Raw genomic sequence first — 24,536 nt, forward strand, 5'->3', positions numbered from 1 at the left:
CAAGTGTGGTTGTATGAGCTACTTCTCCATGGTCAGTGTGTTACTACAGTAGATGTACCAGCATGTGAGCAATGTGAAACATCAGTGTAAGTGTGCGCTATATTTAGAATATTTTCACCACTTTATTTTGCCGTCAGACAGCGTTCTCTGGGGAACTGAAGCCGTTATCTACGCTCTCTTCAAAGCCACCAGACTCCACAGACAAACGGTAAGTTAACCTCTCAGAACACAGGAGCTGCCTCGACGGCTCGTTCGTTTGTGTTATTTTGTAACGGACTAGGACTACGGATAAGGACTAATACAACCACAGTTCAAAACATCACAAATATCCCTTTAACTGGAATGAAAAGTGTCTGATCTGACCTCTAGTCACCTCCAACACACTTTTACTGGCAAGTTAGGAATTAAGTAAATTCACACAATACATTGAAAATATACCAGAACCATCACTCTTTGTTCTAAATACTCTAATAACTAGTCAGGTACGTTTTAACAGAACTTTGTGTTAACACCTGCTAATACAAACATTAGCAGAATGCTGCACGACTGAATTGAATATGAAACTGAATAAAATGTTTTACATTGTTCAGACAAACATCTGCTTTCCAATCGGGTGCATCTGGATGAGAAGCGTTTCATCTGGATGATGCAGCCGAGGTTTCTCTGCTGCGTTGTGTTTGTTTTCCTGGCTTCTCTTTAAAGAAACACAGGAAGTACCAACGTTAGAACAGCTTCCTCGCTGCATTAAGTCTGTCTTTGGGGATTTTCTGGACGTTCCTACAAAGCAAAAGTCAGGAGGAGAGGGAATGGTCTCAATTAACAATGATTGCAGTAAAAAATATATGTTCCATGATCCAAACACGATTCTGACAGTGCCAACAACTCAGAGGTGGGAAGCGTTGGACCTGCATGACACAACACAATATTCAATACTACTATATTTACTCTAATGGGGGTGGTCAGCATCTTCTGGCTCAAATGAAAAGTCCAGTTTATCACAACTTTGCTCTTATTGTCATAGTTCCGTCCATCATTTCAAGTCCAGAGGAGGTCAAAGGTCAACGGGAGAGCAGAGGAAGGTCACTGGGGTTCATGATGAGGCTCGAGTCCAGGTTCAGGTTATCTGTGGAGACAAAACAACAGCATTTGAACATTTCTATTGAAGGAGAGAAGTCTCAAGTTACTCACTGTCTGAGGCTCACAACAGATCACAGATATATGGTTCCTTTATTTATTTATGCTCAGTAATTTCCAAAAACAGCTGGTCACTGTAGTTTTTAACAAACGTTACAGGAAGTAGGGCATTTATTGGGGACTATTTTCAGCAGCGGATTAATCCACATTTGATGCTTTGGTCAGTATTTGTGGGAGCAGGACGGCGCTTGAGGGATTGAGTCAGAATAAAATACAGTGTGTGTGTGTGTGTGTGTGTTGATGGTAATAAAGGAACATGTCACCCAGTGCAACATTGACGTTTTTCTAATAGCTTCTGGACAACAATGGAGCGCTGTGACAGAAGAAGAGATATCGGGCTTTGATACACACACACACACACACACACACACACACACACACACACACACACACACACACACACACACACACACACACACACACACACACACACACACACACACACACACACACACAGTCGTTAAGTTTGATTCAATTCTAAGATGAGAAATTAACCATTTAGATTCCAAATATGTGATCAGTTTATTCAAAGAACGCCTGTTTGGAAATTTACAGCAGAAAAGCTAGAAACGTGGGCTATTAAAAAAGAATAATAAGAAATTGAATCAAGAACTACCAATGTGGCGATAGCTCGATAGCTATCAGAACCAGAAACAGTACAACTGCATTCGAACCACAAGTGGGAAAAAAATGGGCGGGGCAGCATGCGGTGAAGAGAACAGCCGACTCAAAACTCCTCCCACATCAACCCCCTCTGTGTGGTGCGTTCATGAACTTCACCTTGATCAAAGTTGTTGAGTTTTTTGGAGTTGGATCCTTCACCCAGTCCCTCGATGTCCACAAGATCACTGTTGACATCTGAGTCGTTAAGAGCACTGAGGGTCACATCTACTTCCACACACACACACACACGCGCGCACACACACGCGCACACACACGCACACACACACACACACACACACACACACACACACACACACACACACACACACACACACACACACACACACACACACACACACACACACACACACACACGGAGAGAAAGATGAACACGTTACGCTAAAACCATTACATAAAAAGAGAAACTTTGCATGAGTAGATGCAACGCTTTCTTCTGCGCTGTGGTTTTCTGGTGTAGTTTAGAAGAATGTAAATAGTGGAAATAATTTGTGCCTCATGGAGATCGATTACCGATCAACAACGTTCTCCCAGGAGTAAGATGAACAGTGTGTGGATTCTACGTCGTTGTTTAATTGTCAGGTTTGATAAAGAAGTAACTGGAACATTCACAACAGAATACGTTTTATGTTGCAGTTTTCCCGACTCACCTGCGGTCTTCTGTTTCTTCAGCGTGGGCTGCCTGGAGGTGGAACCCTGTAGTCCTGACGCCATGACAACCTGAGCTTTGGGCACAGAGACCACGGTCGGCGTGCCTTTCGTCGCCACGGCAACAGTGGTTTTCTTGACGACCTTCTTGGGCCCGTCCGAGGAGGCGGGCAGAGCCCCGTCTTCGTACAGCTTCCTCTTCACGGTGCTCTTGGTCTGACCGCTGGAGGGAGGATGGGAACTAAACTGACTTTAGTATTCACACCAAGTTAAGAGGAGCATCCACATGGGGTTACACCCTTCAGTCACCCTTAATATGTATGAGTATTTGGGGTGTGCGTTACCCTGCAGGGCTGGAGTCCGCCACTGGGTGAAGCTGCATGGTGAGCTCTCCTAGTTTGGTGAAGGCAGCTCCAGCTGCGGAGAAGATCTCCCCAACCTGTGGAACACACACTTTAGCATTAAACCGGACACCGGAAACAGTGTCTGGTAATGTGAGTTCCATGGAGCATAGACTGTATACAACAAGTGCAAGTAGACATCGTGATGTGGACTGATGTTACGAAACCTCAAATTTTTTGTTGTTTGCTGTTGGTTGATTTTTTTTGCACTACTGATTTTTACCTAGTTAGTTAATTTAACACTATTCTATTTCATTGTATATACTGTGCATTCTTGTTATTTTATCTTCTTATATAATATATCCTACTCTGTTATTTTAGTGTATATATTGTGCATTTTTTAATTCCTTGCTGCTGTAACACACAAATTTCCCCCTGGGGATGAATAAAGTATCCATCCATCCATCCAATTTGGCAGTTTTACCATCTTGAAATACGTCTGTCTCAACCGATGAAGAAAAGTTGCCATATTTGGAATGCGGAGGAGTGACGAAGCGTATACGGCTCTGGTAGCAGCAGCGACCTGTCAATCACAGTAGCCCCGCCCTAAAGCATACCCTGCTTTATGGTCTGTTTGACTCTAAATGGACCATCATTTACTAAATGAACATCATGCTGTATTGAAGAAGACTTGAAACTAGAGATTGAGACCATAAACTCATGTTTACAATGTTTACTGAGGTAATAAATCCAGAGAGAGGTAGAGTCATTTTCTCATAGACTTCTATACAACCAGAGGAGTCGCCCCCTGGTGGACATTAGAGAGAACGCAAGTTTTAAGACATTTCCACATCGGCTTCACTCTTCAGAACAAGAGGTCGCCTCCTGGGAGTATGCATCATTACACAGGGATCGCATGAAGATGTGTGCTAACAATAGGCAGTGTGAGGGATTCACTACATGAACTAAAGTATGCCAACAAATGCACAATACAGCCATACATGACCAAGTTCTATGTGTATTAATGTGCCGCTATTAAAACATCCTCCGCTATTGTGGTTTCAGGTTGCCTGGATGTTGAGAGGTTGAATGCTGGCTGCAGGGATTTGCTCTTCTTCAGACACAGACAGGGTGGACAGACAGACAGACACACAGTCTTGCCTTTACAGTTTAAAAGAAGCTGTATGAAAACTGGGACTGCACCAACTTGAAAACTACAAGCGTTTCCCAAAGAACTGATCAAAGCGTCTGACTTCCCTGAATCCATATCTCAACGGTGGGGTGACCTTTAACCCACTGTTATGGTACCTTGCAGCGGCGGGAAACACAGCGAGGGGCTCGCGCGTTTGTGTATGTTGCAAGTAATAGACTATATCTGAATACAATTCCGACCTGAATACCTGCGGCGGCCAACTACTTCTCTGTAGTTCGTGTGTAAAATACTTACTTTAGTGGAAGCTGAGGTCATGTTGCCGGTCTCCGTGGTACCATAGACTGTGTTTGGTCTTTATAGTGTGCAGGAGCCTCAGTGATGCCTTCAATTGGACGGAACAGCTGCTACGATGCTAACAGTGTAGCTAGCTAGGAAAGTTAGCATGTGGTGCTCCTCCTGATGTAGCTGGGCATCTACAAATCTGCTCTTCCGCCGCTTTCAGTGTCGGTGCCCGGAGAAGTCCACCGTTTGAATCACACGTTGCATTGTGCACTTAAAGTTTAGTATCTGCTGTGAAAACGTTGCGACAGGAGACAAACGGGTCAGGTCACTCAATACAACCACAAGAAGAGTGCCGCCTTCACTGTCTCCTCGTAATCTCCAGTTGTAATGATATTCTTTATCGCGCCCCATGTTTGAGACATTATGATTGAATGTAAAAGTGGGCGACGGAAGTGAAACAATGGCACACTTAATAAACAGACAGTAGCTACCAGTTAGAAACGTTCAAAAAAGGAGGAAACCATCGGCAGTGAATGAATGAAATTATGATGTTACACAAATAAACATGAGAATACTGCAAGGACCTGTTTGCATTCAGTAGAAATACATTGATATGTATATGTACATTCAAGTTGTCTAAATTCATAATCTTGTGTTTTTGAAAGCCTTTGGGACTTTCTAAAAGACGGACAATTTGGTGGCATTGAACTCAGCACGCAGCACAGTGATATCTGGTGGTTTGCAGAACTTATAAAAATTATTATAAAAGCCATTCACTTTTCAATCCCATGCGCATGCGATAAAAATCTGCGGCTATGTGTTTTCAAAAGTAGATGTTTAGGCGATTAAGTGTGACGTGACCACAAGGTGGACCTAACTACTTTGAAATAATGCTTTCATAAACAGGGACGTTTCCCCTTCTCTCCATTCTACCGACATTACGTGAATGCAGCATCAGTGATAGGAAGGTCACGTGATGTGTTCTTTTACATCCGGACAATTTAGGTTAATCACTTCACTAAAACATCTCAAAGAGCACGCACGGTTACTTTCTGACACCAGTAATCGTTATATAAGTCTAATCGAAGCATTTTTATCTTTATTATCTCGTACAATTAACTGTGTTTGATTCAGCGTGCATCAAATCAAATACATATAATTCGGCATATTCAAATAAAATATTTGCTTTTTATGTTTTATGTTCATTAACTTTGAAAAGTTTTAATTAAAAGCGAAAGAAAAGTTTTTGAAGTAACTGACAAAACGCTCAACTCTGTACATCCCGGACACTTCCGGGGTGCTCCGTCACAGTCACCTGACCGAACAAGTGACCGATGCCGGACCAGCAAGTCAACTTTCTTCTGCCACAGAACAGAGTTTAATCATGCGTGGGTTGATTTGTGGACCAAAACTCGCCGCGTGTGGGATCGTGTTGAGCACGTGGGGGGTTATAATGTTGGTGAGTGTGATTCTCTGGCTTTGCTTTTTTTCTTCCTCGGTAATCATGCCTTCATTTCTCTACCGACCACAGTCCAGAACTAGAACAGAACTCAGTCTTACTGAACCCGTGTCCGAGGGAGACAGCGCGTTTCCTTGTACTGAGTGTGTGGGTTTGATTAGTTCTCGCGTTGTAATGAATGTGGTAGTGAAAATATCCAAAATTACAACTTCCCAAAGACCATAAAACTGAACCATCTCCTCTCTAAATCAGCTGTGTTCAAACTGAGTTACTGCAGGGAGCAGTAAAGTTTGCAAGACATTTTCTCGAATTATTTCCTGTATATGTGTGTGTGTGTGTGTGTGTGTGTGTGTGTGTGTGTGTGTGTGTGTGTGTGTGTGTGTGTGTGTGTGTGTGTGTGTGTGTGTGTGTGTGTGTGTGTGTGTGTGTGTGTGTGTGAGTGGGTGTGCGTGTAATTTGATGTAATGAAATATTTACATTGTGCATAATCATACTTCGGATGAGTATTTAGGTATAATTCATAATCTCTGGTGTTCATCACATAAAGAGCCTCAAATGGGTTTTTTTACCAATTATACAAGACATGAATGTAATTGAATGTTAGTTCCGTATCTTCAGGTGCCCTTCAGTAACGAGTCTCCCTCCTCTTCCTCAGGCCATGCTGGGGATCTTCTTCACCACACATTCAGCCGTGCTGATTGAAGATGTGCCCGTGACTGACGACAGCATCTACCAGGAGTAAGACCTTTACCGTCACACCTCGCTCCAGATGTATACGGCCGCACCGAGGCTCGATGCCTCTGCCTCTCTCTACTTAAAGGGGCGGTGCGTCACATCTGGCCACATGTTCCATGTGTTTGACCTCTACGAATGGGTTCTTACGATCTCAAGTTACAGTGAACAGCCAAACGCCTAACGAACATCAGGTCAACAATACGCAAAATTCTACGGAATTGCTGAAACTCTGACATATTTAAGGCAGCGAGCGTTTGAACAACGCTTCAACGGGGACTCACTGACTGCTTTTGTTGCTTATAGTGCAAACGCAAGACAAAAAATAATACTGCTAACTTAAAACATTCTCGAGTGGCGTCGGCCTATAGTTTACGTTAGCCGTCCGTGTGTTTGGCTCAGATTGTCCTCCGTGGATCTTCATCTTCTTCTTCTTCTTCTTCTTCTTCTTCTTCTTCTTCTTCTTCTTCTTCTTCTTCTTCTTCTTCTTCGTCTTCGTCTTTTGCCCTGAGGACAGTCTGGACGCTACAGTCACTCACTATCGCGTCTCGGGGGACCAAGTGGTATTAAAAGACAGGACGGGCCACGGCTAGCTGGTTAGCATGACCGTTTCAGTAGATATCTCTGCAACGTAACGTCAGCACTGTAGCCTCTTCACATTGTGCTGATCATGTCAGTTCATTCGTTGACTGTAAAAGTTCAATTCCACATTGCACCTTTAACACACAGAACTGTTTCTTGAACAGTACCATTTGTGTTTTAACAAATGCCCCCTTGTGGGATGAATAAAGTATCTATCTATTTTGAAATAGTTACTGCTTTAAGTCTTTTTGTGAGATGTGCAATACTTGGCAGGTTTTAATGCTGCTGTGTTAACCCCCCCCCCCCCCCCCCCAGTGGAAACCCTCAGAGGATCTACGCCATGTATAACAGTGTGGGCTACAACTGCTTCATAGCAGCCTCTATCTACATCCTGTTTGGAGCCTTCTCCACCTGCCAGATGAAGCTCAACAAGCAGAAGGTGATTACATTTATTAAACCCCGATCAGACTTGACTCTCCTAGTGTCACATGCAGGCTCATTAGAACAGCTTGAGAACTACACCTTTTGTAAAGATGCAACATATTTTTCTCGCAAGCAAATTAGAACAGACTGGTCTTAAAGAGACAGGCGCTAAAATGGTGCGTTTCCGACAGAGGGGGAATACAGGTACATTCAGACAGACAGTATGAGAAAAAGAATGTCTTTTCTGAATGTCAAAGCATGTTAACATGTTCTAGTAGAAACCCAAAATACAAGTATGAACCCGAATATGGGCATGATATGTACCCTTTAAAATATGACCCCCGGAATGCTTTGGACCGAACAAACAAGATGGCCGTCATGTTTCTTTAAGAATTACCAAAAAAAATGGCTGAAAATATAAATCCCCCAAATAAAATCTTAAATCACACACATTATGATCAGCAATTAGGAATAGAGTATGTGTGAAAGTACTCATATCATGATAATTATCTAAAACCACCAATATCCATCCATCAGTATAATATTTAATGATTCAACTGATTTATGAAAAATTTCTCTGCTGTTAATGGTGCATGTTTTTTGTGTTGTTCTTCTTCAGGAGTACCTGGTGCACTAGCGCCACCTGCTGGACTGAGGAGCTCCCAGCGGCAGTGTTCGGACGCTGTGTGTGGAAGATCAGTTTATTTAAAATGAGATTAATTCTACCTCTGATCACAAGGGCTGAAATGATTTGACTGAATTCTTAAGAAAAGAAAAAATAACCACTGGAACGTAAATAGTTGTTGTTGTCTCAGAGATTCTTCTTGTTGAAAAATGTAAAAGGTTGTAAATTATTGTGTCCTGGGTTTGATGCCTACTGTACTGTACAAGAGAGTGTCTGTGTGGAATGTTGGTCATATCAAGGTATTCATTTCTGTCAGCTTGAAATCATATTCTGAAGCTTGTCCTTATTGTAATGTGCAGCATCCATTTCAAACATTAAAGGTATGTTGAGACCTGAGTCAGCTTGATTAGACTGTTTATTTCCCACAAGCCCCGATGTTTCACTTCTTCAAAGTTAGCTTTGTTCATGACTTTCTAGCTTTTCAACACATCAACAACTGTCGCCATAATTACCATAATATAAAATATAAAAAAACCTGGTAAATGCCTAAAGATGAAAATATTGTCTGTATAATAATTTTAAAAGAACGCACTGACAAAAATAATCCATGTTTAACTCGACAAAAAGAGCTTAACTCAACGTGTTACGGTGGAAGCAGTTCCATGTTTCATGCTTCATTTCTGAGCGCAGGCCAGTTAAAATGTGCCGCGTTCGATGTGGTGACCATGGTGTTGATGTGGCTGAGACACAACCAAACTGCCTCTGGTGGACATTCAGACACACACACGTTTAATTTAACATGTCATAAAAATCATAAATGGTCTAATATTCATACAAAGAAATGTATGTCTTTTTTCCCTTACTCACCTTTTTTGTGTGTCTTTACAACATTGAATCGTTAAGAAAAGCCCCGAAAGCTAAGTGAAACATTTAAAAAAAAGAAAGGTTTGGTAGGCTATTTGTTTTTTGATATTATTACAATATTATTGTCGTACTCATTTCGGCCACAAGAGGCTGAAGTGCACCACTGCCTAAATAGGACAAGAAGCGTTCATGTTTTCATCCAGGTGAGTTTTATTTCTCCATGCACTCCCAACACAAGGTACTGTGTGTTAGTAAGTCAATTAAAACTCACCTGGAAGACAACATGAATGCTTTTTTTTTTTACACCCGTCTTCACAGATGGAAAAACGAACTGAAATGATCTATTTTCCACCTGTTCTTAATTTATAAACACAGGAGAGAAAACATTTGAGATCAGTCTTCAAGCCTTTCCACATACACACACGTGACGACTAAACAACACAAAAATGCTAAATACTCGGCTGCGCATATTTTGCATCAAAACTTTTCATACAGGCAGCGATGCGATTTGGCAAAACATTTACATAACTGGTTTGAATAGATTCACACAGGCAGAGGACCAACTAGCAGGACCTGAAGCCTGAAGCTACTGTAACATATTTGAATGAGTTTCCTTTAAGCGCAATGCTCTGACTGAATGTGAGTTCCCTCTGGTAAACACTCATGCAGTGTATGTGTCCAGGGCTTTTATTGGGGAAAGTAAGAGAGAATGAAATGGAGCTGGTCTGCGCTGCCTTTGTCAAGGTTTAAAGGATTAATAAAGTTTGTCATCTTGGTTCGGACTACAGAGCCTTTATGTTGTTGAACAGTGGACGTATTGAATATGTCTGTTCCGCACAACGGGATTGGTCGACGCCTTTAGTGCGAAAGCACAGAAAAAAAACGACCTCGCTCCATGAAAAATTGTGTCGACACATAATATTTTGCGGTCTGTGAGAAAGCTCAAAATAATCCCACAAAATAAACGAGGGATTCATTTACAGTGTGTAAAGGTCTCACTTGCTGCTCAGGGCCTCCATAAATCACAGCAGATGTAATTAGAATATTTTCCTGCAATGATCAACTGAAAAGATCTTGTAGTCTGTTAGTCTCTTTATATAGTGATGCTGTTCTCTATGCGGCTGGGCAGGAGGAACAGGTACTGGAGCTCCAGTCCTTCATTCTGACTCATGATGTGCTTCTCAATCTCCTTCAGCTCTGCTGTGAACCTGTCGATCAGCTCCTGGGCCCGCCCCTCAGTGAAGTGCTCCTCTGTGTATTGGCCCAACGGAATCTAGGTGGGCGAAAACACATCAGTACGTCTATTTGATCAAATATTCATGAACATCGTGGCCTCTAGTGTCAGGGCGGTGTGTGCTGTCTGAAAGACCAGCGGCAATGTGCCGAGCCAGTGGTGCCGGGGCTGAAAAGGTGAAGCCGACCACGTTTAATAATCATAAACAGTAAACTGTTCTTGTTTCTACCAGGTATTTCATCTTATTATGAAACACGTTCTCGCTATTACTAGACACCAAGTTATTCAGTTCCAAGAACACAAAACGTTCTTGTCTTGACTTTCTTACACTACTTTTTAAAACTGAGTTTTTTCTCATTCTTGTCATTTGTACTATAATTGTACGCTGTATTATTTGTCATCTGTTGTGTTCTTTTGCTATTTGATTAATGTTAACTTAATGTTGTTATTTTTGATAATGCTGTAATCCACATTAAGGCTGAATTTCCATGATTTTAACTTGAATACAATGAATCACGTTAAAAATACCAACTGAAATGACAATGTTTACTTTACCCAGTGTCACAAAATAGATGTAGAACCTTCATATGTTAAGACCAGCCAAGATCCCCGCCTTCAGCCATTAATCTCATCTTCATAACATGTTAATACAACCTCAATGTGCTTCATTATTAATATGTAGACTCCATGCCTGTGCATTCATTTTCTTATTTTACTGACCGCATGCAGACATCAACTACTCTGGAATACTTTATACTGAATAAATGGTCCCTATAGAAACAGAAACCGCCAAATTATAAGGGAGCTTGTTCCTGGAAAGACACGCCGCTGGTTAAATATCTTCACAATAGATTAAAGTCCATTCCTCTCCATTGTAATGTTGTGGACTCAGTCTGCTTGAATGAATAAGTGAGTGAAGTGACTCAGCTGCAGAAGCCCCGAGAAGCAAGTCAGGAAAACAACAATCTGGTTATCTAAATAGTTTTCTCTCTCATGTTTATGACTTAAGAACAGGTGGAAAATGAATTTCTCCATGCACTCTAAACACAGGATAGATGTATTGTGTGTTGTGTGTTATTTAGAACATGGGATAGTGGCTCAATTCAGCCTCTTGTGGCCTAAATGAGTATTACAACAAACACAAAACCTCCCTTTTCACCTGTTCCTAAATAACAAACACAGCAGAGAAAACATTTATGTTCAGGCGTAAAAGATGGATGAACAGAATTGTATTTTTCCACTTGCCTCTGAGGGCTTCTATACTCAACCCTTTCACTCATCAGCAATGTCAGCTTATGAAAATTAGAATTTGGAGTCCTCGTTTAATATATGATCTATTGCCACATAAAGCAGACAGAGGTGGACTCACTGCGTCTGGCTGTGCTCGCCCCAGATGCCACGTGATAGCCATCTGCACACAGGACTGGCTGACATCAGGAAGGGTGGCCATGATCATCTCCATGGTGACAGCATCCTTGTCTGTTGGGGGAGGGTGTCTCATGGTGCAGGGGGTGTTGGGGACCCAGGCACACCAGTCAAACTGGGAAAAAAACACCAACAGAGAGAGAATGAGTTAAAGCCCCTCTGTGCAGGATGTGACTGCGGCGACTCCTTGTGGCGTGCAGCACCTGTCCGTTGTTAGTGGCAGCGTGCTGGGCGGTGCTGATGAAGATGGCCACTGACAGCAGGGTGGAGAGTTCCTCTCTGGTGCTGAGCTTACTGGGCAGACCTGAGCAGACATACACCATCAAGAATTAAATGCACAAACAATATATCATTTCTGACTGTGCGTTTAGGTGAATGATTCCTGCAAATTTTGTAAAAATGTGACTTATGGTACATATTGAGACATCAGAAGGATGTGACATTTATGCTAGCTCCCGAGTACCTTGCCTCTCTACAGCTCCACTACGGCACCAACAGTGTGTAGCTACGTGGCACATTACTTGAGTCTGTTTCATCACGCCGGTTCATCCCATGGGCTAGTTTGCCATTTGCAAATTACTTTATCAGCTAACGTTACAAAGCAAACAACAGCATATCCATGCCGCATGCTAAGTAACAGCTAGCTGGCTAACCTTAGCCTGCTTGCTCGCTTATGTTATCACCAATGTTATACTGTCTGAGTGGATATGTTAGTTGGTTAGCTTGCCAAATTATTTCCCCAGCTAATGTGATCCATAATTCCAATGTGTTACGACAAACGGTGTTGATTTTAGCCAACAATAAATAACAATAACCTGTGTGTAAATCAAGATAAACATGCAGGATATTAATAACTGACCAAATTTGGGGAGTTCTGCGAAGCCTTCCAGTGATATGTCTCTAATCCAGGCTTGGAGCTCCAGGTCCTCCTGCACATCATGGTCTGACTGGTAGTACAGGGCTACCATACCTGAGACAAAACTGAAGGAAGAGGCACCGTTAAATGCATTTGGCCCTTAGTGATGTCCTCAAATTACAGAATGTATTCCCTCAAATCAATAGCACCAAGTGAGCTTGTGTGCATGATTTGAACACTAAAGACTTTTGAAACTCAACCCAACATACAGAAATCCAGAGGAGCGTATCAGCCAGACCAAGACACCGTGACAAAGGTTCATTTAATGCAAATATTCATTTTACAACGCAACCTATGTCACCCAAATATTACTTTACTTTTACTGACCATTATCACTTCTAAATGAGCATGTGAAGAAACGCAGAGGAAGCATTTAACAAATGTGAATGTTACTTTATCCGGTCATTATTACATATCATATCAGCTTCCATCTGGGCTTCCCTGTTCCATCACTTTTGTTTGATATATCAATTGGACCACTTGCACTGCAAATCCAGAGCAACTGTGCATCCCATCACCTTCTCTTCAAACACAATACATCTTTACGCTGATGATATAATACTCTATTTACACAGCCACTTCAATGTCCAATGAAATGATTCAGAAGTACATTTTGTGTTTGACATTTTATAGTATATATATTTTCTAAATCCAGATATAAAATGATCTCCAGTGAATCTACATCGATGCTTTTCAATACTGTGGTGATTTGAAAGTATCTGGGTATAGATAGGAGGACACTAGTATAGAAAGGTATCTGTGTGCTGTATTCATTGTTTTAGAAACATATCCAGTGTGGATAGTGAGCAAAGTGAGATCTGCTAGATACTGGTGGGCTTACTGTAAACCATTTAATACATTTTAATATAGTGAATTATGTTTACTGGTCCAATCAAATCTGAAGGATTCAAATGGCTTTACAAGCTACCAAGCACCTAAATATTCCATTTCATTTAGTCCCATTATTGAAGATAAAGACGCTGTAACTTCACTTTGGTCTTCTTGTTCTCAGAATAAAGCAGCAGACCCAGCTGTAGTGTCCTACCAGCTGCTAGTATGAGCACAGGGTGTAATACCTGAGGATGGCCTCCCACAGCATCAGACTGTGGTCTTTGTAGAAATAGTTTGGGAGCTGGGAGACGCCTCTGTCGGGGAAGTCATTGGGAGGCTGGAGGGAGTGGTAGGTCAGGCCCTTGTACTCCCTCTGAGCCAGAATCACCAGGCCCTCACCACCCGTAGACACAACCTACACACAATCATCCCCATCAGATCGTTAAACACATCAAGTGGGTTTTTAAATCAATAATGTGTCTGTGATGAGGTGAAGGGCCCGGTGACACACCCTTTTGAAGATGCCAGTGGACGAGAGGAGCTGAGTGCGCCCCCTACAGTTGATCTCTAGAGTGTAACGCAGATGAGGGGCCAGGAGCTGCAGCGGGAACACACAGAACAGAGTCTCAGATGACAGCACCAACAGCTGAACTGTTACTAATCAAGGTCTGGAAAAAGGTCAAATGAACAATTCCTCAGCAATAACAACACGACAGTCATGTCACTTTCTCTTTATAACACAAGTATTGTTTTCATTCACTAATTATTGCCGGTTGCTTCTACTTTTTCAAGTTATCATTAGTGAAACTCAGCACTTCTTGCAGATGTTTCAAATTAAAAGCTTGCTATTAAAAGGGAGGGATTATGAGCCACTGGTGGTCTTTTATTGTGAAACATCTCTGCAGGGTGTGTTGAGTTTCATTAACTTAACAGCAATCAAAAAAAGGACAAAGTGGAAGAGACCGAAACCAATTAGTGGAAGGCAACAATATCTGTTTTAAGCAGTGGTGAGTATGACATGACTCTGTTATTGTACTGATATAATTAGTGATATGGGAATCTATGAATTAATTCAGACAGCAGGTAAATAGGAAGAAGTGTTGAGTTTGTCTTAACAGAACAAGGGATATTAGAAATCAAAGTTGTCTAAAAGTCTGGTTCTCTCTGCATTTGATGTACATTAAAGCTGCAGTTTTTATGAAAACAACTTTTTGTCATATTTGCCCAAACTTTCTCTATATCCTGACAGACTAAGTGAAAACTACAGTTCTGAACAATATGACTTGCCTTATATATAGGATGCACAGCAGGCAGCTGTCTCAGCGTAGCCACACAAAACACCTCTATCACCAGGTGAGTCCTGAGCAGGTGAGACAGCAGCTGGAACACCTGGAACTCAGCGTGACGAACCCACATCTTAGCCAATAGCCAGGCCAGGGGCGGGTCTCTGGGCAGGAATATGGGCGTGTCCAGGCTCGGAGTCTGCTCCAGCTGAGGACAAGGAGGTGGAACTGTTACAGTCCTGTTCCACTGCATTAAAGGCAACCTGAACTCCACGTGTGTAGGACCTCCCGGACCTCCCGGACCGCTGTTATTAGCCACCAGGTTTGTTTCCACTGTAGTTTAAAAGCTGCAACTGAGGATTATAAAAAGCTGTGCAGCCTGTCTCTGATGTTCATACATGTTTTTTAAGCAATACATTCAGTTTTGTCTTACATTTACATTCAATGTTATCAAGTTTACGTTCAGTATTTTACAGGTTTTTGTTGCATTTTCACAGATTTTCATGACATTATTTCAGATTTACATTCAATATTCTGAGATTTTGATAAAATGCTCTTTGCATTCAGGTTTTCACAAAATTATCTTAGATTTTCTTTCATTTTTCTATGATTATATAACATATTTCTCAGGTTTAAATTAAGTATTCTCAGGTTTTTCTATATTTTCTGTCAGATTTACATAAATATTTTCAGGTTTTCATTCAATATTCTCATATTTTCAGTATTCGAAGGATGCATTCATTAACCTCAGATGTTCTTTTTTAGGTTTTTCATTCAATAACTTGATGGGTGTGAATGAGATACCTGTATAGCAATAGGTATGAGTCCGTCATCTGGGTGTTGGTACAGGAGACAGAGTGGAGCAGCGATGTACTGAGGTTTGCCCCTGATTGTATTGGTGGGAACCCCATCCATGATGGCGTAGTCCAACAGGTAGATGGTACCTGCCTAGACAGGAGAGAAGCAGAATATTAAGAAGAATCTGGACATGAAAGGAGCAGAGAGTATGAGCTGAATGAACGGACAAATGACACAATTATGCAGTTGCTGTATTTGTTGTGTCACATTAATTAGTTTAGATCATAGTGACAATATTTCTCCACCTTGAGTTCTTTGTCCAGGTTGGTCCTGGGAGCCATGGAGCTCTGCACCATGTTTGGTACTACGGGGAAGTTCTCTGGCAGCTTCTTGCACCTCTGGATCATCCTCGGGTTGGAGCCGTTCATACACTGGTAGCCAAAGAACCGGTCCTCCTTCCAGTGCTCCATACAGTACTCTGAGTAAGAGACGGACATGTGTTTAAAACGTGATGACTTTAGTCATATATGTCGCTTTGGGAGTCATTGACCTATTCTGTAGTTATAGGTATGAGGATGTGTTGATTCAACAACTACACCTGCCATGAAGCTTTGATACAACATCTACTTCTATGACTCACAGTACAGCTCTAAAGAGAGTGGTGATAGATTCCCTCTTTAGCAAAACAATTGTGTAATAGAGGCTTCGACAAAAGTTAGTCGAGAAGAGATTAACTCGCTAACAGCTAGCTTGACCCGTTTGTCTGACAGTCAAACACATCTACGAGAGTCTTACTAAAGACCTACATATCTGCTGTACATGAAGAGCAAGCTAGCAAGCACGTTAGCCAGCTAACTTTGGGCTTAAAGGCCTTTAATCTGGGAAAGCAAAGATATAAAGGCTCAAGTATGCTTCAAAGAAAGTAGGCTGTAGGACATCTAAAGCTAAAATGTTAAAATGACAACTATTAAGAGTTTTGTCTTTAATAACTGAATTGATTTTCATTGTGACATGTCTTCCCCATGCCATGTTCAAGTCAAAACACAGAAAACAAATTGTCAGGCTGTCCGTCATGGCTGCCATTAGCTTGTGTCAGCAATAATGAGGTCCAGCCATGGTTCCGCCCCCAAGCTGTGATTGGACAGTTGATTGTTGTTCATTTTGGCATAAACAACACATCTCCATCTCCAAAAAAGAAAAAGCTTCCTTTCACCTCATGAAAACTAATGCATTTACTATTGACAGGCCTATGCTGACACTGAAATAATAACATGGAAAATCCATGTCACAATGAAAAACAATTCATTCAGTAACTGAAGATAATAACGGCAGTTATTTGTGTTTTATCATATTTTTTCGTTTAATTATGACACAAGTAATACATACATGAAAAGCAAATATATATAACAATGTGTATCGTATTTCACTTTATTTCTGTGATTTGTTTTTATTTAGGCATTCTAAATCTTCCGTACAATTAATGTGTGTTCATAAAAGGATTGTTTATATTAAACATATTACATTTCTTGTCTATAAGAAAGGTCATTTTCCCAATCAGGTTTTGGGAGGAGTGCGTAGTGTGTATTTACCCACCAGCTATGGGGCTTCGCAGCTTCCAGAAGATCCGTTTGAAATCGTCCAGGTCGCTCCAGGACTTCCCGAACCTGATGGCCAGCTTCTTCAGGGACAGCTCCAGTAAGCTGATGGAAAGACGTGCATATTCACTTTATGTTCCTCACGTTGTTGGCCTACAGATCTGATTAGACAGCACAGTGTAGGAGCTCAACTCTTATCTAGGGACCAAACGTCTTTGTGAGGACCAGTGCCAGTTTTAAACCCTCATAGTGAGGATATTCATGCATTGTGAGGACATTGTCCACGGCCCTCACTACTTTAGAGACTGTTTGAAGGTCAAGCTTAGAATTAGGTTTAAGTTAGGATAAGGGTAAGTTGTGCATTACATTTGGCTGGTTAAGTTTAGGATCAGAGGCCAGCGAATGCATGTTGTTAGTGTGTGTGTGCACCACCTACGCATAGTGTAATGAATGTTCAAAGTCGCTCCTCTTCTCGTTGTCGAAGCGGACATCTTGAGGTAGATCCGCTTCTGTTTTAGCGTCGATACATCTGGGCAACCCTGGGGTCCATGTTACCCATCTGAAAGACAGCGACACACAGAGATGGGCAAAAATACATCAAAATGTATTTTGATACAAAATACAAAATACCCCCAAATAAATGTATTACAACAAAATACAAAATACGAAATACTGGTGCCAGAAAATGTAACAAAATACATGTATTTTGTATTTAAAATATAGGAAATACTTTTTTCTGGATTTTCTGTTTTCTCACAATTTGGTATAGCAGAGCATTCAGGTTTATATAATGTACACAAAGCTCTGGTGAACCCCACAAAAAGGAAGAACAGTCACAGAATGTCAATCTAACTAAGCAACTGAGAAGTTAACTTGCTAAACACTGGCTATGCGCTAGCCTAGACAGCATGCTAGCGTCATTAGCATGTTAGCATCGATCGCTAGCATGTTAGCATCGATCGCTAGCTTGATATTATAATCATCACCATGTATATACAATAGGCTATGTAGCCAGACCCAGACATAAATTATACATCAAGCTAGTTGACATCTGTCACACTCAGATACAATATTTAACTTGACAGACAATCCGTTGAACTTGAAGATCTGAAGACTGAACTCGTGAACTGTTTTTTGATTCGTGGAGAAAGTATTTTGAGTATTTTAAATACAAAATTACTCCACTCTAAAGTATTTTGTTACAAATTACGTTATCAAATACAAATTACAAAATACTCAAAAGTAATTGAAATACGTATTTCAAATACAAGTAATAGAAATACTGCCCGTCTCTGGCGACACACAGCATGATACCAATATGATACATTAAAAACCTTTGATACATCCAGTGTGTTTGTTGTGTCGTTGTGTGTGTCGGACCTGTAAGTTGTCTGTCTCTCCTGCAGCTCTGTCTTCCTGTGAGCCAGCAGCTGGGGTAAGGAGTCGTCCCTCAGTGTCTTCGCTACACGAGCAGCAGCAGGAGGAGGGAGACAGGAAGGCGCACCTTTAGCAACAGCTCAGACCTACAGGGGCTCATGGCCTCTGCACCAACGTTTTAGAGGCGGGGCCAACAGAGAGGAGGGTCTTCCTCTGCCCACAAATTGTGTATTTATTTTATTTTGGTGAAGAAAAAACGTTTACACTCAGTGTTAAAGTAAAAAAGATATCCGAAAATCTAAATGACTAATGATAAGGTGTGCTTAAAATGCTTGGTGTCCTTAACTTCCTCTGACATTAAGCGCCACAGTTGTTTAGTCTAGCCGAAAGAACACTCAGCACTGATTGTAATGGTATATAAAGTTGCAGACGGAGTCAATCTAATGAGTGACCCTTGATATGGCGTCCTGCTAGACTTAGCAGGCTTCCTTTTGTCACTCAGAGAAACAAAGAACTGTGGACCTTCATTGAAGACCAAATGTTCTAGTGAAGTTACAAACCCTCTGTTCTTTTGACGCCATATGTATGTGTATTGTGTAGGTGTCACCTCCTGTGACAGAATGCTATATGTACCAGTGTCAGAGCCAGATCTCTGAGCAGTCTCGGCACGTTGATGTATGTGTTCGACCCTGTCTCCTTCTTTGCAAAGAATAAATGTTAACAGATTAATGATTTTCCATCGGTCTTGCGTGAATTTTTCTAACAGGCTGGTACACTGGGAGTTATGGGGCTTGGCACATGTGCATTGTAACTAGAGTGTAATAGATGTTGGAGGGTTACAGCAGCCTGACAGAACTTTTATGGTATGCTCAAATGGACATCGGCAGAAATACAATGTTCTATTTTTTAAATAGAAAGTGTTTCTTTATGGTCTTTTATTAAAGATCCTTTCATCCCCCAACCCTAACGATCTGAAGCGTGATATCTCCTCTTTTAACATCTTCTTGGTGATGAAAACTCCAAGTTCCAGAGTCTCAGCTCAGTTTCTTACTGATTATTCACCAGGTCAGCATTTAGATTTTAGTAGTGTGTCCTTTCAGTGGAGATTGAGAAAGTAATAGTGTGGAGGTCGAGGTGGTGGAACCAAAAACCCAAATGCTAATAAGCCTGTCATAAACCTTAACCAAGTGTTTAAGCCACAGCTAAACTACAGCTGTATGGCATTTTAACTCCATCTTTCTCTAACCTCACCCAGCTGCAACGCAGAAACATTGACATTACAAAGCTTTGTACCGCCCTTCATCCAAGATTAGGATCGGTGACAAGTTCTCGCTACAATGGATATCAAGTTAGCACCTCTGAGTCTACACTGCTCCATCCATCGAGGCACAGGCTGGTCCATAGCAAAAGCTGATTATAAAACAGCTGAAAGAATGATCTGTTCACACACACGCCAGGATTTGCATGTTATTGGCACTAAAATAGAACTTCATGCTTGACTGTCAGGAGAGGTGTGTCCCCAGCATCCAAGGTAAGAGCTGCAGGCTCACATAGTTGGTTCTGAATTCCTAGAATCGTTCCTACCTGTTCCCTCTCTTATCTCCAACTTGATGTCTCCTATCAGCCAGCGGTAACACGGGAAAGTCAGCACTTTGTCTTCGCCTGGAGGCTCCACCGTGACGTAGCGACAGAACCAGTTATCTTCCAACCAGTACCTCTGTTTCTCCAGTCTGACCAGCAGCAGGGCGCCTAGATGCGAAGGGCTGGTCACCTTGTACTGATCCACCTGACACAGATGGAGGGATGGAGAAGGAGGATCGTACCTGCGATTACTGTCTGAACGCACACATCAGTACGCTTTTTATCACTTGTTGTCACTCCACACACACTTACCGCTCCGCGACAGAAGTCCAGTCCGGGGTTGTCCAGCAGGGTGCGTTCACTCTCCCCTTTCTCCCCCACCAGGGTCACATAGATGTAGTTGTTGGTGCCTGAATACTCTGATGTACCAGTGGCTACGTTTACAGTGTAGACCTCCATCTGAGGACGTGAGCACACAAGCAGCTGAACATTTAACTTATGTTGCAAATTAGTCTGCACTGATTAGACCCGATGGCCCTCCTTCAGGTCACCATTCTACAGACTTATTCTAATGCTTTATTCTCTGCTATACAATGCTCCACTGTGGCGGCCCGCCAAAGTCTATTTCGTCCCGCCACAGTTTCATAATAAACCGAAAATAATTTGACAGTTCTCAACAGCTGGGCTGGTTGGCTCTCTCCTCGTTTGGCTTGGATGTTTCAAAAAGTACCAAAGTATTGCCATCAAAATATACTTAAAGTACCAAAAGTAAAAGTATACTCATTATGCAGAATAGCCCATTTCAAATAATATATTTACGGTTGGCCAATATCATTGGATTATATTTATTGATGCATTGATGTGCTCTTCACTTTCATGTTGCAGCTGATAAAGGTGGAGCTCATTTTAGGTATTTGATATACTTATTAATTTATACTACTTAATAATAAATCATAGTTTATTAGTTGATTTATATTTTGTATTAATCATCTGAATCTGCAAAGTCGCCTAACTAGTAACTCAAATTGTCAAATAAATGCAGTGAAGTTAAAAGTACTAGTGTAGTGGATTTGAAGAATGATACTTAACAACCATTCACAGCAGGCCTCATCTATAAATCATGAGAAAAGAGAATTTGTGCGTAAATGAACTTTCCGGATAATTTTTGCTGCAATGTCCCCGTATATTATCCTGAACAGGTAAACCAGCACTTTAGAAGAGATATATATTTGATAACTTTGTTTTATGCATGTGTTATTGAAAGCTGTCACGTATTCTGTGAAGGGACTGGCGTGCTGATATGAGGATAATTCCCTGATAAGAATTTGAATACCAGTTCCAAAAGTAAGCTAATGTTTAAACCACACTGATGCAAATGCGCTGATGAGCCAACAGAGAAGTAGTCTGACAGCCCGCGTACCTCGAGCAGGAAGTGACTAAAGTAGCTCCTGTGACGGCCTCTGACCCAGTCAGGGCTCCTCCCGCTCTCTTGGGTTTTTCCTTTGGCAGGTAGAGATAGACGGAGACTTCTTGTGCTCTGTTTTCTCATTCTCGTTCTCTCTCTCCGTCTACCCTTTAGGTTTGGTTTTCCCTCTTTGTTTGTCCTTCACAACACCACACCTCCACTCCACATTACAAACACCACTGACCTACGGACTCCTGTATCATCGTCTTAGTTTCAAATAATATATTGTTTAAATTACTTTTAGCCATATTGTTTTTAGCTGGTATTTTCCTCTCCGTTTAAAAATAACATTCTGTCCCACAATAAATGACACTTTTGTCATGGAATATCTTAGGTATTATTCACAAAGTCAAATATATCTTTTAATTTGGCTTTGACGGACAAATGTCGCTATAACCTTTCGATTTACAGAAAGGATATGTTGCACTTTAATATGTGGGTAGAATTGTTTCCTTAGTTCTTCTATAAGCCCTGATCTCATTAGTACAGAGAAAAATAATACTTAGACAAATATATAAGTACTGATAAAGCAAGAAAACTGTTTAAAAAACCAAGTGCATGGATTTATTGCCTAAATCAATATTTGGAGGAGAATTCAGGTAGATGTGTACATGTGTAGCGCCCTGCGTGGAGGAAATCCCTCAATAGATTTGCTCTGGGCTCCTTTAAATTAAATATATATATATATATATACAGTATATACTGTATATATACTGTATATATGTGCATGTGGAGCTCCAAGCAGTAATGTGTTGCTTCTGCATTGAGCCAACACGGTGGTTTTACCAAACACAGTGATACGCTCCCATGGCGGGGTCGGCTAAAGGACAGACTGCTGAAGAGCAAACAGATCCACTGAACACTTCACAGTGGGATGTGGCTGCAAACTCCATGAGTGGGTCTGGGAACATCGTTGAGTTACTTCAAACGCCTAGAAGCATCTTCATAATAATGCAAGTGATACTTTCACATGCTCGACAAGACTCTTTACCAAAGGGTGACGAGTTTGAAGGCAAATCTGAAATTTGAATACTGGAATAAAATCTTCCTTAAAAAAAAGACTTGTTTTGTGAGTCCACACCAGCCGAGCGGAATCTACATTCTTTAACACAAGTTTGAAAATGTCAATGCGTCATGTGAGCATGAGAGCGGATCCACAGTGAGAAGAACACTCACCTTCGTCCAGAATGGTGTTCACAGCTGAGTATCAGTCCCCTTCTTTTCTTTTCCTCCAGATTTCCTTTGGCTCCGTTTGTATTCTGGCACTTCCCTCTTTATTTCCTTTCCCCTCCGTATCCAGTTTCTTCTCTTTTGAAAGTCCTCACGGATCTGGAAGTTCAACAGTTATCTGGTCAGCACGGCTGTTTCTCTGCGGCCAGCTTGAATCTTTTTCAGCAGAGGTTTTTCCCCCTCCCTCTTATTTCACAGCTCCACTGACTCTCTGCTCTCACACTCAGTCCTTTGTGTAGACTCACCTTGCTCTTCAACACACAGAGAGAGAGAGAGAGAGAGAGAGAGAGAGAGAAAGTTGCCAAAGGGAAGTTGGGTCAGTATGCGGGCTGCACAGATGGGGCTGCAGATAGCCTCTCTTACAGAGCAGCATACCAGCAGCTGTAGAAGTTCCACATTCTAGAGAAGCACACAGAGTGACGCTGATGATTTCTGGCTCAATCTTTAATGGTGAAACTTGAAGAAAAATTGCAATATTTTGGGAAACACATGAGTCTGTTGTCTTTTATTATCTTTTTCATTACAATTTTCATTTTTTTATAATGACCATTTTGCTAATTTTTTTCGTTCATTGCATTTCCTGTTCTGTCTATTTACTTACAGTTGCTATTCTATGAACTAAATAATATAATACATTACAGACACATTCAAATAAAAAGTTGTACGACCTATGCAATGTATAATGTCCTCATAATAAAAACACTTCTTTATTTATTTTTCCAACAGTTTTTTAAACATCAGAGGTTCAGATATCGCTTCAATATAAAAGTAAAATATAAACCATATGCTGTCATCATGCTATAATATGTTAGTAGATGCCATGTTGGTGTCAATTTATTATTATGAAATTAGTAGTACAGTATTATTTCCATGTATGTCTATTTAGCCCTGTGACAGTCTGAAACATGTTAAGACAGCATCATTACAGGTGTGATCTCATTCAAACAGGCCTTTCCTTTCGCAAATAGAAACTTGGGATGCTTGAAGATGGTAATGGTTTTTATTTCACACACAATACAGATATACAAATCATACATGCACTGCATTAGATCCAACTTTACTGTCCTTAACTGGGGAATGTGCTGAATCCAACCAGCTGGACAGGTTTATCACCTTCGATGTCCAGAGGGCCTTGGTACTCTGTCACCAGGCAGCAGAGAGAGAGGATCAACCCCATCCCGTCGTATTGCATCTTCCTCTATATCTTTCATTAAAAACCTTTTGTCAGCCATGACTCCATCTTCAGGCAACAGAAGCGGTGTTAGACTTGATCTACGGGTTATTTCTTTGTCAGAGATGGAGCCGGTGTACAGCTTGGATATGAATGTAACTACCCCACAAGGAGCAATGCCAATTAAACAGCGGAGCTCAGTCCAGTCAAATATTACTCTCACATTGGGACAATAATGCCGCAACTTCTCAGGTTAGGCTTTGAACCAAGGATTTGGGACAAGTAGCTTGCCCATGTGATGATGTTCGACTGACTGTCGATACGCTGACGTTAAATACTGATGCCAGAACCTTTTCTTTAAGTCTGCGATCCTGCAGAAGAACACAAAGCACTCGTCAATGAGAGGCAGCTTGCGGTTTGGGACCCGGTGTTCCAAATGCCATCCTCTGGGCCTTTGACCTGCAGACTAGCCTGGAAGCAGACGGAGAAAATGATTCCCGTGAAGACCTCCTCTGATGGGAATCTTGTGTAGAAGCGGAAGTCTTCGTCTGAGGCAACAAAAGCGGTTCATTTGGGGCTGTTGTTGTTGTTGAACGGTCAGCTGTTTGAGTTCAAGGTGTAGTTCCTGCACAGTTCAGCGATTCTC

The 24,536-nt window shown here is 41.4% G+C and overlaps 3 protein-coding genes across 4 annotated transcripts; 1 reads left to right on the forward strand and 2 right to left on the reverse strand.

The window, feature by feature from the left end:
* On the reverse strand, positions 1 to 4,639 carry LOC306715034 (BPTF-associated chromatin complex component 1). Of its 2 annotated transcripts, none has more exons than XM_079185254.1 (5): positions 4,312 to 4,639; positions 2,868 to 2,962; positions 2,526 to 2,746; positions 1,975 to 2,082; positions 1 to 1,123 (listed from the first exon to the last, which is right to left on the reverse strand). In XM_079185254.1, the coding sequence occupies exons 1-5, from the start codon at positions 4,330 to 4,332 to the stop codon at positions 1,059 to 1,061; spliced, it is 510 nt and encodes a 169-aa protein (XP_079041380.1). In that variant the 5' UTR covers positions 4,333 to 4,639; the 3' UTR covers positions 1 to 1,058. The 2 variants fall into 2 exon arrangements, with proteins under 2 accessions (XP_079041380.1, XP_079041379.1); XM_079185253.1 differs by having other exon boundaries at positions 2,526 to 2,764.
* A 686-nt stretch (positions 4,640 to 5,325) lies between these two features.
* On the forward strand, positions 5,326 to 8,516 carry LOC306714346 (ribonuclease kappa-A-like). The gene is made up of 4 exons (XM_079184351.1): positions 5,326 to 5,758; positions 6,414 to 6,496; positions 7,388 to 7,511; positions 8,115 to 8,516. The coding sequence occupies exons 1-4, from the start codon at positions 5,684 to 5,686 to the stop codon at positions 8,130 to 8,132; spliced, it is 300 nt and encodes a 99-aa protein (XP_079040477.1). The 5' UTR covers positions 5,326 to 5,683; the 3' UTR covers positions 8,133 to 8,516.
* A 1-nt stretch (position 8,517) lies between these two features.
* On the reverse strand, positions 8,518 to 22,784 carry alox12 (arachidonate 12-lipoxygenase). The gene is made up of 15 exons (XM_079184350.1): positions 22,666 to 22,784; positions 20,337 to 20,483; positions 20,028 to 20,229; positions 18,447 to 18,528; positions 17,503 to 17,625; positions 17,065 to 17,171; positions 15,777 to 15,949; positions 15,478 to 15,621; positions 14,678 to 14,881; positions 13,902 to 13,988; positions 13,636 to 13,805; positions 12,503 to 12,624; positions 11,847 to 11,947; positions 11,588 to 11,758; positions 8,518 to 10,257 (listed from the first exon to the last, which is right to left on the reverse strand). The coding sequence occupies exons 2-15, from the start codon at positions 20,481 to 20,483 to the stop codon at positions 10,078 to 10,080; spliced, it is 2,013 nt and encodes a 670-aa protein (XP_079040476.1). The 5' UTR covers positions 22,666 to 22,784; the 3' UTR covers positions 8,518 to 10,077.
* Positions 22,785 to 24,536: the final 1,752 nt, after the last annotated feature.

This window comes from Pholis gunnellus, assembly GCF_910591455.1.
Source record: "Pholis gunnellus genome assembly, chromosome: 23".
NCBI lineage: Eukaryota > Metazoa > Chordata > Actinopteri > Perciformes > Pholidae > Pholis > Pholis gunnellus.